At 46.8% G+C, this 17,917-nt stretch overlaps 2 protein-coding genes across 5 annotated transcripts; both read left to right on the forward strand.

Annotated features, from left to right (window-relative positions):
• Window positions 1–340: 340 nt before the first annotated feature.
• ddx61 (DEAD (Asp-Glu-Ala-Asp) box helicase 61) lies at window positions 341–8,281 on the forward strand. Its single transcript, XM_066719340.1, has 14 exons — window positions 341–537; window positions 1,673–2,954; window positions 3,207–3,270; window positions 3,377–3,481; window positions 3,625–3,754; window positions 3,957–4,103; window positions 4,215–4,309; window positions 4,399–4,521; window positions 4,676–4,804; window positions 4,982–5,098; window positions 5,262–5,325; window positions 5,432–5,533; window positions 5,663–5,918; window positions 6,009–8,281. The coding sequence occupies exons 2-13, from the start codon at window positions 2,761–2,763 to the stop codon at window positions 5,914–5,916; spliced, it is 1,524 nt and encodes a 507-aa protein (XP_066575437.1). The 5' UTR covers window positions 341–537; window positions 1,673–2,760; the 3' UTR covers window positions 5,917–5,918; window positions 6,009–8,281.
• Window positions 8,282–10,684: 2,403 nt separating this feature from the next.
• On the forward strand, window positions 10,685–15,934 carry tomm40 (translocase of outer mitochondrial membrane 40 homolog (yeast)). Of its 4 annotated transcripts, none has more exons than XM_066719341.1 (10): window positions 10,685–10,842; window positions 11,842–12,212; window positions 12,370–12,437; window positions 12,641–12,733; window positions 12,974–13,075; window positions 13,181–13,286; window positions 13,401–13,523; window positions 13,706–13,782; window positions 13,941–14,043; window positions 14,297–15,934. In XM_066719341.1, exons 2-10 carry the CDS (start codon window positions 11,981–11,983, stop codon window positions 14,434–14,436), a joined length of 1,044 nt encoding a protein of 347 aa, XP_066575438.1. In that variant the 5' UTR covers window positions 10,685–10,842; window positions 11,842–11,980; the 3' UTR covers window positions 14,437–15,934. The 4 variants fall into 4 exon arrangements, with proteins under 4 accessions (XP_066575438.1, XP_066575439.1, XP_066575440.1 ...); XM_066719342.1 differs by having other exon boundaries at window positions 10,757–10,842; window positions 11,845–12,212; XM_066719343.1 differs by having other exon boundaries at window positions 10,772–10,826.
• Window positions 15,935–17,917: the final 1,983 nt, after the last annotated feature.

The following is a 17,917-nucleotide window of genomic DNA, read 5'->3' on the forward strand; positions in this document are numbered from 1 at the left end:
ACAGCACAGGACAGTGTACCACAACAGTACAACTACACAACACAATACAGCTACAGTGGACAGTGCACCACAACACAACACAGTACAGACAGTACCTGAGAAAGAGAAGATTGCAGGAGGGAAAGAAGGAAAGACATAAATATAAATACGGAGGCAAGATGGCAGAGAGGGGGTGTTAATAGAAAGAAAGAGAGAAGGAGATTACAGTGATAGAGTGAAACCTATTCGTTGGAACAAGACTACATTTCCCGTCGGTGCTCTGGGCGCGGCGCGCTGATGACGTCACCGTGCGGTCGGAGTGCAAAGCGAGAGGGGGAGACGGAGAGGGAGCGGGCGGCCATGTTGGATTTTGCGAAATTGTCACACAGCGGAGACACACAATAGAGAGTGCGAGAAAGCGAGGGATTCGATTAAAGAGGACTAGAAAGAAGAAGAAAACGGAAAGAACGACTGAAGGAACACAGCAGCTTACCTGAATTAAAAGCCGTTGGAGGAATTCGACTTGAATATACAATCAAATCAATACAAATAAGAAAGGTACATATTTTTTCCGTCTCTCTCTCTCTCTCTCTCTCTCTCTCTCTCTCTCTCTCTTTCCCCCCAACACACAAAAAGTTCTCACTTTGTACCGGTCGGAAATGCGGGTCCTGTTTTTTGAGTGAGTGAGTCTGTCTCACAACGGGAAACGGTACATTTACATTTCACCACGACGAGGACGATAAACCGGGAAAGTTCATCGCTTTTAATTCATTTTAAATAATAGACCGATTAATTTAGGTCGCGAAGACCCGTAAACCGCCTGCCCGTGTGGATCTGAACGGCGGGGTTTTAAAATCGGTGTGGTTTGAACCGGTTTCGCTTGTATGTGTTGAACAATAATAACATTATTGCGTGCCAGAGAGTGCGGGTAAAAAAGTTTAAAACGCCTTAGAGATCCGAGTGGGTTAATTTGTTTTATATCCGTGTGTGAAAGAGATCGCTTTATTTTATCACTCGTGTGTGTGTGAGAGAGATTGTATTTCTATAGAGAGGCATATATTGAGTCCCGATGAAGATTTCAGTCCACCGTATCGTTTTGAGAATAACGTGAAAATAACCAACAGTTTAAATTTCTTCAGGTGTGATTTTGGATGGGATTCGCCATCTATGGAAGCAGACACGTGAACGGTAGAGCGATTAGTGTATAGTGCGGATTTAGCCCTCGTATTTGTGGATGCGTAGTTCATGAGGTCGTCAGACAAACATATAGCGATGATTATAATTCAAATAGAAGTGTAAGCTAATTATCCGTGGATCTGTCGATTTTAGTCGTTTTAATGGAAGCACGAATAATCGGAGTCTGTGCGTGTTTGTTCCACGATGCTGCCACTCATCGTGCACTGGGTCCACAGCCACAAAAAAGAGCTAAAGTTCAGTATGCCTGACGTGGGTCTCTGCGAAGTGTTATCCTGATGTTTGTGTTGTTTTCAATGCAGCTTAGTGTGATGGAGAGAGCTTCAGTCAGTGTTTGCCTTTCACTGTCAGTATCTTTACACAAAGAGTGGTGGGGGACTGGAACACCGTGATGGACCCATGTCTTGATCTTTTTAACTAAAATCTTCTGGATTGTATAATGGTAAACCTTAAGCACTACCCCTCATTCTCCCACCCTCATCTCCTCTCTCTCTCTTAGGGGCCGATTGCCCTCACACACTCTGTTCTGCTACAGAGACTGCAGGCCGGACGGATACCCCCCTCGAAGAAGGACAGCACACACGGAGGAATACAAAAAAAAAAAGAGAGAAACTAAGACAGGGCACTTGACTCCAGAGGACACTGTTACAGCAAAAAGTGAGACACAAACACAAAATACACACACATGAACCAAAACTGTTACCCTGGTTCTACCGTGGTTGTGTCTTTGCTCAGAGGTACTGGATCCTTCGTTGCAAGCTAGCTTCTGTCATTACGCACAAGCGGCCAGAGACCCTGACGGAGACTGTGAAGGAAAAAAACAAAACTAAAAACAGAAAACTAAATAATAAGTAATAATCCTAAAGTTAGTTTTTTTTTTTTTTTTTTTGAAGATTCAAGCTATTTACACTTCTTTGAACTCCAAGACTGCTTGGTTTTGCTTTTGAATTTCGTGATTCAGTCCTGGACTACAGAAAGCGAGCCACAGAGACACAAACACACACACAAAACAGACAAAAAATTCAGATAGAGAATAAAATCATCTCAGTTCTTTAGATCAAGCACTGTGGAGGCTGGAGACATTGGACTCTTGTCAGGATTAAAAGAAATTGGCTAATTCTTATTGCCTTACTGTTTCAACACCAGAACAGTGTGTTCATTTTTTATTTACTGTATATATATACGCACATATCTTGAAATATCTCTTCTGTATATACGTGTGTATGCTCAGATATAGATATATATATTATATGTCGTTGCTATATTTATTGTTATAGAGCAATTTCTCTTCGATTGGGAGAGTTTTTTTTTTCCTTTTTTTTTTTTTTCTTCTCCTTCCAAAGCTGTGCGCAGCACCTGGGATCTGCTCATTTTGAGAGCGGCGTCCAGTGTGTGCCTGCGTAGACAACACAACAAACCGCATTGCAATTTTTGTGCGTGTGTACAAAGAGCGATTTTGCAAGTTGCCTGAACTTCAAATAAGACTTGAAATCGACAACTAAGCCATAACAAAGCTTGAGTAATTAGCAATAAAGAGGAGTTAATCAATTAATTGAATATATTGCTGAATTAGTCTCAAATTGAGTCATGGCCACTGCCAGGACGGAGAACCCCGCTTCCGTGGTGATGGGGTTGGGGAAGCCCAACGGGCAGCTCCGAGGACAGCCCAAGCCAGCCGGCACTCACTCAGGACCACCCGGCATGGGCCCTCAACCGGGGAAGGGCCTGGGTGGCCCTCACAGACATGGAGGCGCTCCCAGCCAGAACAGCAGTGGAATCAGGTGAGGACACTGGCTCTGTTCTCTCTCACTGAAAAAGGCTAATGGGTTCAGTTTTTTTTTTTTTTTTATATTAAATATGGCTGTTGATGGTTTTTGAATGTTATATCATGTAAGAACTATGTCCATGTTTGTTTTTTGATAAAGGGGATTCAAACTCTCGTTCCATCTTATTTTGTTTTTGTTTTCATTTTCTCACTTTTCTCTGTATAGGTCTATTTATCCCTCTCTCTCTCTCTCTCTCTCTCTCTCTAGGTTTGGTGATGACTGGAAGAAGTCTCTCCAGCTCCCTCCCAAAGACACTCGACACAAAACCTCAGTGAGTCTAATCATTATCTGGACATTGTTTACTCTGTGTTTGTCACTCTGACTGTGTTTGTCACTCTGACTGTGTGTGCCACTCTCTCTCTCGCTCACCCTGTCAGGATGTGACAGCGACAAAGGGCAATGAGTTTGAAGATTACTGTCTGAAGAGAGAGCTGCTGATGGGCATCTTCGAGATGGGTTGGGAGAAGCCATCACCCATTCAGGTACTGAACTTTGTTTGTCCGTCTCTGTATGTGTCTCTGTGTGTCTCTCTGTTTTTGATCTTGAACAAACTATCGCTAATACAATTTTACTGACACACTGTGCTTTCCTTCTTCCCCTTCCCCCGCCCTTGTCTCTCTTTCAGGAGGAGAGTATCCCCATCGCTCTTTCGGGTCGGGACATCCTGGCTCGTGCCAAGAACGGCACAGGCAAGAGCGGGGCCTACCTCATCCCCCTGCTGGAGAGGATTGACCTCAACAAGGACTTCATACAGGGTCAGTCCGGGGGAGAGAGGCACACACGGACACACACACACACACACATACACACACACATACACACACACACAGTGAGAGAGCGTGCATGAGTGTAAGAGAGAGCTGGTCTCTTCTGCGCGAGTGTGTGACGGTGTGAGTGAGACTTCCTCTCTGTGCGTTGCCCTCTGTTAACCTTCTCTCTCTCTCTCCCTCTCTGTAGCCATGGTGATGGTGCCCACTCGAGAGCTGGCTCTGCAGGTCAGTCAGATCTGTATCCAGGTCAGTAAGCACCTGGGCGGGGTCAAGGTGATGGCCACCACGGGTGGCACCAACCTGCGCGATGACATCATGAGGCTGGATGAGACGGGTGAGCCTATGCTGCCGAGCTACATGTTGTAGTGTTACTGTAGTTTTATTGTACTATATTACTGTATATATCTGTTGAGTGTGTTAATCTCTCCCTCCCTCTATCTCTCAGTCCATGTGGTGATTGCCACTCCGGGTCGTATTCTGGACCTGATCAAGAAGGGTGTGGCCAAGGTGGACCGTGTCCAGATGATGGTGATGGATGAGGTCAGACCCAACACAACCCCACACAGCCTGAACCCAATAGAACCTCACACTCTGGGATCTCATCCATTTCTCATCCCTCTCTCTCCCAGGCTGACAAGCTGCTGTCCCAGGACTTTGTAATTCTGATAGAGGACATCATCAGCTTCCTGCCCAAGAACAGACAGATCCTGCTCTACTCTGCCACCTTCCCCATCAGCGTTCAGAAATTCATGGTGAGGGAGACGGGAGGAGGCTGAAGACTGGGGAGAGGTGGAATGAGTGGATTGGGGAAGGATGGGGGAGGGAGGCGAACTGAGGATGGGGACCGGAAGGGGAAGGGAGAAGAGGGGAGGGCTCCTACACTCTTAACTTCTCTTTCCCCCCCAGTCAAAGCACCTGCAGAAGCCCTATGAGATTAACCTGATGGATGAGTTGACCCTGAAGGGCATCACACAGTATTACGCCTACGTCACTGAGAGACAGAAAGTGCACTGTCTCAACACCCTCTTCTCCAGGGTAAGAGTCATTCTGAACACTGTCTGCACACTATCTATACACACTGAACACTGTGCACAGAGACACTACAGTATACACATGGTGTGTTGACACCTAGCCACAAGATTGAGACCACTTTTCTATATTGTACTTTTTTTTTTTTTTTTTTGTATAATAGCTGTATTTCTTCCTCCTCAGCTTCAGATCAACCAGTCGATTATATTCTGTAACTCCACTCAGCGCGTGGAGCTGCTGGCCAAGAAGATCACCCAGCTGGGCTACTCCTGCTTCTACATTCACGCCAAGATGATGCAGGTAGAGAGCGGGAGAGGAGAGCGCAGGGGCAGAGCAGGCGGGGTTCATAAGAAACATGCTTACAGACTGGCAACTTGCACTAATGAGAGGGGAAGAGGAAGGGTTGTGTTTGTGTTGCCTTGATGTTGATGTGTGTTGCATCGGTGGTGGTGTTGTGTTGCAGGAGTACAGGAACCGTGTGTTTCATGACTTCAGAAATGGACTCTGCAGGAACCTGGTCAGCACTGGTAAGAGCAGCTCATTCCCTTTCTCTTCCCTCCCTCTCAGTTTCTCTCTCTTTCTGCTGTAATGACGGTTCTAACACACTGTAACCATCTCCCTTTCTCTGCTCAGACCTGTTCACCAGGGGTATCGATATCCAGGCTGTGAACGTAGTCATCAACTTCGACTTCCCCAAGAATGCCGAGACCTACCTGCACCGCATCGGCCGCTCCGGTACGAGAGGGAGTGAACGGGGGGCTGGCTTTGTGGGTCTCCCCTCTTAACTGGGGATCTGTCTGTCTCTATTGGTGTTCTGTGTCTAACTGACTCTTCTTCTCCCCTCGATTTTCTCCTTCTCTGCAGGTCGTTTTGGTCACCTGGGTCTGGCCATTAACCTCATCACGTCGGACGACCGCTTCAACCTGAAGGCCATCGAGGAGCAGCTGTGCACTGACATCAAGCCCATCCCGGGCGCAATCGACAAGAGCCTGTACGTAGCCGAGTACCACTGCCAGGGCCCCCCCGGCTCACCGCCCACCACGCCGGGCCCCCCTGGAACCACCGGCCTTCCGCCTGCCGCTGCACACAGAGAGGGAGCTGAGCATCAGGAGCTGTAGAGGTGGGACACCCGACCGACCGACCGACATGACTGACCGACATGCTGACCAACTGACTGACACATTAACCCTTTCCCTGCTGTTCTCTGCAGGTCTGCAGCTCCAGTGAGACTCGGCTCTGCCTCAGACCACAGTTCCCCTTTTTTATTTTGTTTCATTTATTTTTCTGGCTTCGTTTTCCCCTCCATTCTTTTGTGTTCATTTTATTTTCCATTTCCTCCACCCGGACACTTGACTAACAGCTGACCAACCCACCTGTCAGCCCACTTGCTCCAGGACCCGATTGACCCATCCCCGGCCCAGACACCTCAACGACTCGATCCAGTATCTAGTCTATCCAGCTGATGAAACCACTGGTCCTCACCCTCTGTCTATCCAATTAACCAACCCACCCTGCGCCTCAGCACCTTTACCAACCCCTGCACTGCCTTTATGGGCTTCTTAACTAGTTTAACCAGCCTGACCCACTGCGCCGCACCAGCAAAATTAACTGAACCAGCCTAAGCGGTCTCCCAGCCCAGCCCTCCCCACAGGGCCGTAACTGACCCATCTCAACTAGCTAGACCTGGCAGCCAGATGCACCTTCCCGCTTCCCTCCTAAATCCCCTCTTTCCTTCCTTCCTTCCTTCCTTCCTTCCTCCCTCCCTCCCTCCCTCCCATCGTTCTCCTCTTTTCCCTCCTAACAATACACAGATATAAGTGCCTTACCCCCCCATACAGGGCTGCTCTAACTGTCTCCTACCCCCTCTGCTCTACTCTGCTTTGTCGTATAGCACGGTAGCACTGGTCTCGAAACAACACAAGGGAGAAGGAGAATTTTAGGTGGAAAATATAATGAAATACAGAACCCTCCCCCAAGCTTTAAAAGCTTTAGAATCCGGTTGATATGTCTTCTCTTAGTCTGTTTTTTAAATTTCTAATCTCCTTACTTGAACCTAACTGACAGAAGGGAGAGAGACGGAGTTGCCATTGGTACAAACCGGGGTAGGGTGGGGGCTGGGATATGAAGTTTGGCCATGACTGGAAAACCTTTGGGGAGAGGGGGAAGAATATTTGTGTGTTCTTCCCTGAGCTGATTTAATTTCCCCCGTTGGTCAGTTGTTTGATTTACAGTTCACCAGGTTCACTCGCTCTCTCTCCTGAATGACTAAGATCTGTTGTGTTGGTCTGACTGTCACCAACGGGAGTGTTGTCCTCTGATTGGATGGGGAGAAAGGGAGTGAGACCAGTTTAGACCGTAAGAGACGCATTGACAGACAGCCACAGATGTGCAAAGATGATAACGGACACCCAGCAGCAAAACAAACGCCCTTGTGCTTTTTCAGATTTTGGTTTTAATTCCTGTTGAGTTAGTCTAGAGGGACAGACAGAACGAGAGCCTATGACCAAGTGACAGATGCAGTGTGACAGACAGATGCACTCTTGGACGTTTTTTCTTTTGTTTTAACTCTGTTCTCTATCTCGAGAAAAAACAGGCAGCTAATATTCAACCAGAAATGCCCCCCTCACCCCCCACTTCCTTCCCCTCTCCATCACCACCAAAGACTTGTTTACACAATCCCTTCATCCTCTACTGTCTCTGTTTCTGTTTTTTGTTTAATTGAGACAGAGAGGTGAAGGTGCTCGTTCAGATGAGGATAGAAGCATGTCCAGTATTTGATTTTCATTTTTTATTTTTGGTATTTGGAATTGTGGGAATTTGAAGTTCCTTTTGTACCTTGTGGTGGGAATCTGGGGGGTGGAGGTCAGAGGTGGGAGTGGGTGGGACCTCTGGCTAATTAGCTATTTTGATAAAGGCCTCAAGGTGTGGTGTCTTCACAGTGGACAGCGATCCTAATTGACACGCCCCCAATTTAGCAACTTGAGTCCAGTTGAGCCGAAATTTCCAATGAGACTGTGTGAAAGATTGTGTGTGTGTGTGTGTGTGTGAGAGTGAATGAGTGAGTGAGTGTGTAAGACTGAGAGAGCAACAGAGAGGGGAGCAGAGGGAGTGAGAGTTAGATTAGTAAAACCAATTAAGAAGGTAGCTCTGTAGAAATCTGGATCTCATTACCACCTTCCTCCTTCTTGCCCTGTCACAGCCCTCCTCTCTCCTCCCACAGAGACCAATGGCCTCCAGGGACCAGAGCTGGAGTCATACTGCTGTAAATAAATCCCACAACAACACCGTGTAACCTGTATAAGGGGAGAGAGAGTGAGAGTGGGGGCAGGAGTGGGGTTGAATGTGGTGGAGGGGTGCATTGTGTATATACTGTGTACAGAACAAAAAAAAAAAAACATTTAATGTAGATTTTCCTTCCCCCAAAAAATTGTGAAAAAAACTAAACAAAAAAAATGAATAAAATTGTAAATATTGTAAATAGTATCCAGGTGTCTGGGAGCTTTCTTTGTGGAGGGGTTTGGGGGGCAGGTGAAGTCCTCGTTACACTCTGGAGTGAGTCATGGGTGTTGGGAGGGTTGCTGTCATGAGTAGGCCCTGTGCGACCCACCCTGGGAAAAGATGAGGGTGGCGCATGTCTTGGTCTTTTTCTAGTATGATATATATATATACAGTACTGTGCAAAAGTTTTAGGCAGGTGTGAAAAAATGCTGTAAAAATAGACGTTAATAGATTATCAATTAAATGCAAAGTGAGTGATCCGCATCAATTATTCTAGGTACACGTGCACAAAGTCAGGGATTTTGTAGGCATATAGTCAGGTGTATGATTAAACAATTACACCAAACAGGTGCTAATGATCAGGGGTGTCCAGATGTGCTGTCCAAGCTCTTTTGAAGAAACGCAAAGAAACGGGCAACGTTGAGGACTGTAGACAGTGCTCGGCCAAGGAAACTTACTGCAGCAGATGAAAGACCCATCATGTTTACTTCCTTTAGCAATTGGAAGATGTCCAGCAGTGCCATCAGCTCAGAATAGGCAGAAAACAGTGGGACCCTGGTACACCTATCTTACTGTCTGGAGAAGTCTGGTCAGAAGTGGCCTTCATGGAAGACTTGCAGCCAAAAAGCCATACCTCCGATGTGGCAACAAGGCCAAGCGACTCAACTATGCATGAAAATGCAGGAACTGGGCTGCAGAAAAATGGCAGCAGGTGCTATGGACTGATGAGTCAAAATTTGAAATATTTGGCTGTAGCAGAAGGCAGTTTGTTCGCTGAAGGGCTGGAGAGCGGTACATGAATGAGTGTCTGCAGGCAACAGTGAAGCATGGTGGAGGTTCCTTGCAAGTTTGGGCCTGCATCTCTGCTAATGGAGTTGGGGATTTGGTCAGAATTAATGGTCTCCTCAATGCCGAGAAGTAGAGGCAGATACTTATCCATCATTCAATACTATCAGGGAGGCATCTGATTGTCCCCAAATTTATTCTGCAGCATAACAATAACCCCAACATACAGCAAAAGTCATTAATAACTATCTTCAGCGTAAAGAAGAACTAGGAGTCCTGGAAGTGATGGTATGACCCCCACAGAGCCCTGATCTCAACATCATCGAGTCTGTCTAGGATTACATGAAGAGAGAGAAGCAACTGAGGCTGCCTAAATCCACAGAAGAACTGTGGTTAGTTCTCCAAGATGTTTGGGCCAACATACCTGCCGAGTTCTTTTTTTTTTCACACCTGCCTAAAACTTTGGAACAGTAGTGTATATATAACATTTTTGTCAATGCAACCAGTGAAATTTCATGGTCGGGAAGTGTTTCAAATGTTATTTCTGGGAGTCTAATTTTCAAAATTTGATGGGGGAGGGCCCCCAGACCCCCTGCCTCTGGGCGCTTGCTATTGACTATAGGACCTACTCACTTTCAAATTGATGACAGCAGCCCTGCTCAACTGACCACAAAGTCGAGCTGGAGACATCAGCACCCTGAACAGACCAGTGTGGGAGAGGGAGAGAAAGTGTGGGGGAGGGAATGTAAGATGGAGGGAGGGGCAGGTCTGTGGCTGGAGCAGACTTTTTATTGGATCCAGCCCACAGAGAAGTCGGTTCAGTGCAGGATAATAATCACTTGAACCGATTCAAAGTCAGTTTTAATACAGGAAGTGAAACTGCTAATTGAGGATCTGAATTCCCAAGGGCTGGGGCACAACCCGTTGGTCTACAGCAAAAGCATTTAATGATTAGTTTCCTATCATAAATATCGTTCATTAATGTATATATGTTTTTGTTCAGTGGCATGTTCTCAGAGTTGAGAGACACGCTGGTTCAAAAACATCAGTGATGTGGCAGTGCGATGTCTGCCTGTCTCGCTGTGTGGCCGAGTGGGTATGTAACATGGAAGTGTACATGCATGTGCAGGAAACATTTCAGACATGTGTTGCGCACTCCGGGTGGCTAGGGGGCAGCACGCAGGGGCGGTTGCGGTTAGAAGTTCATATAAGAAAAAAACCTTTCCCCTTGTTCACCCCAGCCGCGACCTTCAGCGATGCTGCTAGTGGGGACTGTCGCAGTGCCCCGTGCAATCACAGCGTAGCGCCCGCCTTCCTGGCTCTGACAGACGCGGCCCATGGTGCAATCCTAGGATCAGCCCTGACCTATTCTCCTTACTTCCTCTCATGAGAGCCAATCGCGTCCTTTTCTATCATTATAAGGCGGGTGCTGTGGGTCTCCGTCCTGCCAATCAGCGCGTCGAACCTATGGCCCATCCTCCAATCGGATTCTCGCAGGGGCGTGGCTGCAACCTTGGTGAACGCACGCTTTTTTTTTCCTCCTTTCACAATGTGGGGCCTAATAACCTTGCCTGTGTAGTGACGGACAGAGGATGACATCCAATCAGAGAACAGGGACGGAGAAAATCGTCCAATTGCGGTGGAGGTAGGTCTTGAGGGGGACGGGCTAGACCTAGTAGGCAGAGTAGGTTGTCTCTGGTCTTGTGCAGCCGGTAGCAGAACCGTCCTCTGACTGGAAAACAGCGTGAGTGGAACACGAGGTTTGAATCATTTTCTTTTTATGCAATTTAAACATTTTAATCGCCGCTGCCTCCAACTAGAGGCAAAGAGCGCGACAGCTGGCATTTCGGGCAAATCGCGATGAATGAGCGACGTGTGTTTTTCAGGTCCAGTTACAACCCCAGCGTATTGTGCTTCATTATTCTCCCAATGGAGATCTGCTGAAACAAGTAACACCAGAGGTGGATCTAAAACACAACAAAACAAGAAACATTACGCTGTAACCCACATTTTAAGAAACCACATGATTGCGCCTGAAACCGTGTATCCTCTACTCGGACAGGACACTGAACACCACGGTCCGGTCACTCGTGCAGTGTAGCTGTGGGGGAAGTAATGGCTTCACTGTGTCTCATGAAATTAAACCCTCACCTCCACTAATGTGTGTTAAAATGTACGATAGTTAAGTGTAAATGGCTGCTGTCAGGTCTGGATAAGTAAGGGCCTCTCTCTGTCTTTCTGTTTCTAAATAATATATCGGCGGTATTTGTTCCGCTCAATGTTAGTCTGTAGTGTAGTCTGCGATCTTTGTACATGAGATGCATACATGCAGATTAACATATATGTATTAATCATAGAAACTTCCATAATTTAATTTAAGAGCGAACTGTCCTGTGCTGCAGTGGAGTCACTGTACTGCTGTAGTGTTACTACTGTGTTGCTGCTGTAGATTCATTGTGTGAGTGAGTGTAATCTCCGTTCAATATCCGTTGTGTGATTCCTTATTCCTCGTGATGAGATTATAGCTGAGCCTCTGATCCACTTAACTCACTCTGACCCACACTAATACACTACACTGAGACACACTCACCATGACACACTGCACAGACACACACACAGACCGACACTGGGGCACAGTCAGTTAGTGTAACAGTCACATAACGTTTACAAACCAGAGGAGGCCATTCAGTCCAGCTATGATACTATTAACTGGTTATTCATAACCTGTACACTAATATTTCCCTCTCCCTCTTCCCCAGCAGCCACTGTGTCCCAGTCTACCTGCAATCCCTCTGCACATCTCTTCCCTCCCATCTCTCTCTTTTCATTTGCCCCCTCCCCCTCTTCTCTCCCCCCTTACCTCTTTCTCTGTGTTAGTGTGTCAGTGTTTGGGTGGCTATGGGCAATGTTTTGGCCGCAGGGGCTCCCCCTCCCCCTCCCCCTCCCCCCGCCCCTCCCCTGGGCAGCGTCCCCGCTCCCTCCCCAGGACTCATGTCAGTGCCTCCGGGGTTCAGCATGCCTTCCATGACCCCCTCCTTGGGCACTGCTGGTGCCGGGCAGGAGGGTGGCGAGAGTGAGGGAGCACTGCCCAATCCAGGGTCGTTTGAGGAGTGTCACCGCAAGTGCAAAGGTGAGAGAGGATTTCTGTGTAATAGTGGTTCAAACTAAACACTTTTTTTTTTTTTTTTTGGTCTTTATTTTACTGACTGTATTAGTTACATTCCTGCCCTCCCCCCCCCCCCCCCCCCCCCCTCTCTCTCTCTCTCTCCCTCTCCCCCCCCCCCCAGAGATTTTCCCAGTGCAGATGGAGGGAGTCAAGTTAGTTGTCAACAAGGGACTGAGCAATCACTTCCAGGTCAGTGAAGGTCATGACACTTGACCCCTTTCCCAGTGTGCTCCCTGGGTTGTACCCTGACCTATACTGTTGTACCCGTACTAGCAAAATAAAATTGTATATTTAACAATGAGAGACCCTGCCTTGCTGAGTCTGAGGCAGTTGTGCATATTGTCGGGGGTTGGGCATGTCAGACGAGTGACAGGTGGCTCTGCTGTTTCCAGGTGAACCACACGGTGGCGCTGAGCACGCTGGGAGACTCCAGTTACCGGTTCGGAGCAACATATGTAGGAACCAAACAGACTGGCCCTGCGGAGGTACTTAGCTGAACCAGAATGTATGTGTGCGTGCGTGCGTGTGTGCGTGTGTCTCTTTTTCGCTCTTTCTGTTAGTTTTTTTATTTTCTCTCCCTCTGTTTATCTGTCCATCTATATCCCACACAGGTTGTACCCTGTAGTTTAGTGTTTGGTGTGTATTAATCCTACCTGTTTCCCACCTCTGCTCCCTCTCTCTCTCTCCTTCCCTCATTCCCTCTCTCTCCTCTCTCCCCCACCCAGGCATTCCCAGTGATGGTGGGTGACATGGATAACAGTGGCAGTCTGAACGCTCAGGTGATTCACCAGCTCAGCACCCGGCTTCGCTCCAAACTGGCCTTCCAGGTACTGAGACAGTGAGAGAGTTTGTGTACATGTTGTTGTGTTAGTGTTGTTACTTTTACAGTGTTGTGTTGTTGTGTTGACGGTGCTGTGTCGTCCTGTTGTCAGACTCAGCAGGCGAAGTTTGTGAACTGGCAAGGCGATTTGGAGTTCCGTGGAGAAGACTTCACTGCTGCCGTCACCATCGGCAACCCTGACGTCCTCACTGGATCAGGTGACCACCCCGCTATCGAGCTCTTTAACATATGGACAGGCCCACTCACTGCATCTCTGTCTGTCTGTGTAGTGGTGTCTGTATTAACCCCCTCTCTCCCTTTCTGCCTCTCAGGTATAGTGGTGGCTCACTATCTACAGAGCATCACCCCCTCTCTCGCCCTGGGGGGGGAGCTGGTGTACCACCGTCGGCCAGGGGAGGAGGGCACAGTGATGTCACTGGCCGGCAAATACACAGGTAATTTAGCAGACATGACAAACAGTGTCACAAGTTGATGATGATACTAACAATAATACTTACAGTAATTTGAAAAAATAAGAAACTTTAGGAACAATGTTAATATTTATGGTAATGATAACAGCAATATTTTTTTTAATTCACTATGAGTTGTTTTAGTAATTCTCTGCCCCTCCTCTCAGGCAGTAATTTTGTGGCGACTATGACACTAGGGGGCGCTGGAGCACACGCATCCTATTACCACAAAGCCAACGACCAGGTACCTGTCCACAGCTGTGTCAGTCTGTACCCGTCTGTCTCTCTCTCTCTCTCCTCTCTGTGCCAATACCTGTCATTCTACCTGCCTGTATCTCGGTTTATCTTCATACTCCTCTCTCTCAGTGCTGTCCTGTCTTTAGTGTTAACTCTCTCTCTCAGCTGCAGGTGGGGGTGGAGCTGGAAGCCAGTTCCAGGATGCAGGAGACCAGCGTGTCGTTCGGGTACCAGCTGGACCTGCCCAAGGCCAACCTGCTCTTTAAAGGTAACTATTCAACTCCCCTCTGTGAGGCAGTGCTGTACGGCAGCAGGCAGCAGGCGGCCCTGATGGCAGTGTTTGGGGCAGTGCAGCCGGAACTGGGCCTCGTACTCCACTACTCCCTGCTCACACAGTCCACACACTCTCTCAAGTCAGATTTTACAAATATATATAATAAAACATTATGAGCAGAACCATTGAAAACCAGTAATGAAAAATGAATGTTAAAATAATAAATCTGTCTCTGTCTCTGTCTCAGGCTCGGTGGACAGTAACTGGGTCGTTGGGGCCACACTGGAGAAGAAGCTGCCGCCACTGCCCCTGTCTCTGGCCATGGGGGCGTTCCTCAACCACCGCAAGAACAAGTTTCAGTGCGGCTTTGGCATCACCATTGGGTAGAGGGACAGACTGCCACATCACCATCGCGGAGAGGGACAGACAGACATTACTACTGGCCAGACAGACGGACAGACAGACACACGGACAGAGTCCAACCATCATTGGGTAGAGAGACAGACAGACACAGACATTATCATTGGATGGAGATACAAACTAACATGCACGCACACACATACACAGACAGACATGATCATGAGACAGATGGACAGACACACAGGCAGACGTTACCATTGGCCGGACAGAAGGAGGAGAGGGTGTCTGTGTCAGACTCCCTGCCCTGTCCACAAATCTCTCATGTTTTTTTTGTTTTTCTTGTTACTGGTTTTATTTTGTATGGTCCAGTCTGGGCCACTCTGCACAGGCCGCTCACGCCGAGCAGTGACGGTTGGGGATTAGTTGGGCGGGGGAGCGGGGACGATGATGACTAATCATAGAAGACATTCTGAATCTTGTCAATTTTTTTATTTTGTGTTTTAATTTTGCCCCGTGTTCTTTGGCCTCCCTTCCTGTCCTCAGTGAATCGTATATATAAATAGTCCTGTATATATCTACAAAAAGTACAAAATGAATGAATTTTCTTAAAAAAGGAAGAAAAAAATTGAAAAGAAAAAAGGGTGTGGTCTGTCTATTCTGTTTTCTCTTAAGTGTGTGTGTGAGAGGGAGTGAGTGTGTATGTGTGTGTGCGCATCTCATTTGTCTTTTATGCTTTTATCAAGTACCTTTTATACATTTAACTTTTAAAAATGATTCACACAGAAATGCCAACAAAATGCTGACATTTGCCTGCTTTTTTCCTGTTGCTCCCCATTCATTCTGGCTTTGAATGCCTGCAAAATGCCAGTTTGTACCCTTTCACACCCAAAACAGAATGCCGGCAATAGCGCTGTAGCCATGGAACTGAGATGTTACAGAAGTCTGTGGATGCGGGACAGATAGACTGATAGAATGGACATGTTTGTAAAAGTTCGATCATTTCCAAGTTCTGCCAGTGTCCTTCATTTACTTGGCTATTGGTTCTAAGCAAGGCAGTGGTTCAGACTCACTACAAAGGACAGACAGTTGGGAGGGAAAAGCAAACGATATGTCAATGTAGGTGGGTTGTCACTCTATGCCCAGTTCCTCAGGTTGTATGGTTGTGTGTGTTTGCGATGCGGGCACAAGACCCAGTGCTCACAGATCATTTGAACCAGTGAAGCCAGTATGAGACTTGGTTCTCGGTTCATGGTTGCATAACGAGAGGCATTGTGTGGGTATTGACATATACTGCAACAAAGTTAAATAAACTAAATTAAATTAGGGGGGAAAAGCATGAGAATACATAGTGTGTATATCTATATATACCAGAAGTCTGGGTGTGCAGATCTGCGATTGATTGATTGCTCAAAACTGATTTTCTTTTTCTTTTGTTTTAAGTTTGACATTACTGGCTTAAAATTAAATAACTTGAATCAAACTGCCATCAGTGTACACTTTAATAAAGTCTAATATCACGTCTGCCTATTTATAGAGATTATATTTTGCATGATTTAACTTCTGAGATATGTGTGACAGTAGTTAGCATTACATATGTCACCAACCTGTTGGTTCCTCAATAACACTTAGAATTACCAATTTTTGTTACAATCACAAGTTCTTGGGTCAAAGGTGGCTTAACCTGATTGTGTTGTGGTCAAAACGTGAAAATGTGCCCTTATTATGACTGGTTACGTCAGCTCCCGCAGTGTCAACAACACAAGGATGCGACTTGTCATTTGCCAGCATTCGTTTTCGCGCTCCATTCAAACAGACACGTTACAGGAAAAATGCTGGCATTTATGATGTGTTCCGGACAACTTGGAAAGTTGGATTTTCCAACTTGCTTCTAGGAAAATTGCACTGGAACGCCACACGATGTTGGAGTTCCAACTAGCAAACTCGTGCGGAACAGGAGACCCGACTTCACAGAGAGGTGGTTGTATGACGTCACACAAATATGGCGTCACACATGGTTGTGTACAGCGTAAATGTAAACAAGACTTTTGTTTTAAGACTATTTTAAGTCGAATTTTCTACATGATACAATACAACCTGTTAAGCTTGCAGAGACAGCTCTGTAACCACACGGGTAAATTGTTGCATAGTAGAACAATAGATATCGGTATGGGATTCTACAATGTTAACTGTATGATATCTGTATGTGGTGTAGGTGATATAATTGTTATTCACTTCTATTTTATTTGCACTGCAGTCTGAGCAGATGCATATAAATCTGTTTTTGGATGAGACAAGGTCGCAGCCTCTCACTTTTCTGTTGACATTTCAACTGTTTGTACACCTGCACAACAAACACCAGGGGGCTGTACTACGAAGTGAGGTAACTGGCTTATCCAGGTAACTTCAGGAGTAACTTTGTGATATTGGGTGTAACTTCCCGGTTAACCTGTACTACGAAAGGTGGATAAGTTTAACCCGAGGTGTGCAGTCATGGCAATATAGGCTGCATGTCTAAACTGCTCCGAGCAGGGTATGTTCATGGTTAACTCGGTGTTATCCTAATCGACATTGGGCACGGGTTGTGAGAGGCTCACTCCGCAGGGCGAGGGTGTGTAGAGACCATGCAACTCCTCTAATTACCCCGATGATGCTCTCTATGAAAGGTATCGATTCTCATCTGAGGGAATTCAGTGTCTTTGCCGGCTTCTAGGGCCAGACGTCTCAATGCCACTCGCCGGAGTGATGCCCTCACTGTTGAGCATACAGTGTGTCTTGCTGTGCGGTATTTTGCCAGCGGACACTTCATGTATGCAGGGGCGTTGCAAGGGGGTAGGCATCCTAGGCAATTGCCTGGGGCCCAGGGCTCCCGCTCTCACGGGAGAAAACTCCACAGCACCCCAAATGTATAGAATTGTAAACAAACAAAAAAAAAAAGTATTAAAGAAAAAAAAAATGAAATCAAAAAATGTTAAATCGAGAGCAAAACTCTGACGCGCCTGCAGTCCCTATCTTTGCTTGCGATGCTGCAATTTTTGCTTTCGCCGCTAGTTTCTTTGCTTTCGATTTATTTATTTTTCTTTGACGAGTTTGGCGCTGTTTTGCCGGATTTACAGGGAAGCGTGGATCATGGGTCTCCATTGGTCCAGCAGGTTTGAGTGACGGTTCTTCCTAACCCAATCAGTGAGCAGGTGGGATGGTATCGACAGTCTCGGTTTCAACAGCAGCGCCGATTCAGCGACACATTAAACATCCTGTGTGTGCAGAGACCTGCAGTCAAGAGCTGCACAATCACTGGATCCCACCGCCATTTGAGCCCATACATACAGCACTGAAACAAAACACAGGATTCACCTGCTACGTGCACAGTAACATGTTTAATATCATGTTCATATTAATGTAACCTGCAGAGCACTTCAATTCAACTGCTCAGATAACACAGCGCCAGGCTGATGTAGATCACGTCATTTAGAGGCAAATGGAGGGGCATCGTATTCATTAAGAGCATGTG

Source organism: Amia ocellicauda, chromosome 12 (assembly GCF_036373705.1).
Source record: "Amia ocellicauda isolate fAmiCal2 chromosome 12, fAmiCal2.hap1, whole genome shotgun sequence".
Lineage (NCBI taxonomy): Eukaryota > Metazoa > Chordata > Actinopteri > Amiiformes > Amiidae > Amia > Amia ocellicauda.

What these genes read in the sequence shown, in the direction of transcription:
- ddx61 (XM_066719340.1), top strand. Translation starts at nt 2,761, where the DNA reads ATGGCCACTGCCAGGACGGAGAACCCCGCTTCCGTGGTGATGGGGTTG. An exon ending in CAGAACAGCAGTGGAATCAG is followed by an intron (nt 2,955 to 3,206) that starts GTGAGGACACTG and finishes CTCTCTCTCTAG; the next exon opens with GTTTGGTGATGACTGGAAGA. An exon ending in ACACTCGACACAAAACCTCA is followed by an intron (nt 3,271 to 3,376) that starts GTGAGTCTAATC and finishes TCACCCTGTCAG; the next exon opens with GATGTGACAGCGACAAAGGG.
- tomm40 (XM_066719341.1), top strand. Translation starts at nt 11,981, where the DNA reads ATGGGCAATGTTTTGGCCGCAGGGGCTCCCCCTCCCCCTCCCCCTCCC. An exon ending in GTGTCACCGCAAGTGCAAAG is followed by an intron (nt 12,213 to 12,369) that starts GTGAGAGAGGAT and finishes CCCCCCCCCCAG; the next exon opens with AGATTTTCCCAGTGCAGATG. An exon ending in TGACGTCCTCACTGGATCAG is followed by an intron (nt 13,287 to 13,400) that starts GTGACCACCCCG and finishes TCTGCCTCTCAG; the next exon opens with GTATAGTGGTGGCTCACTAT.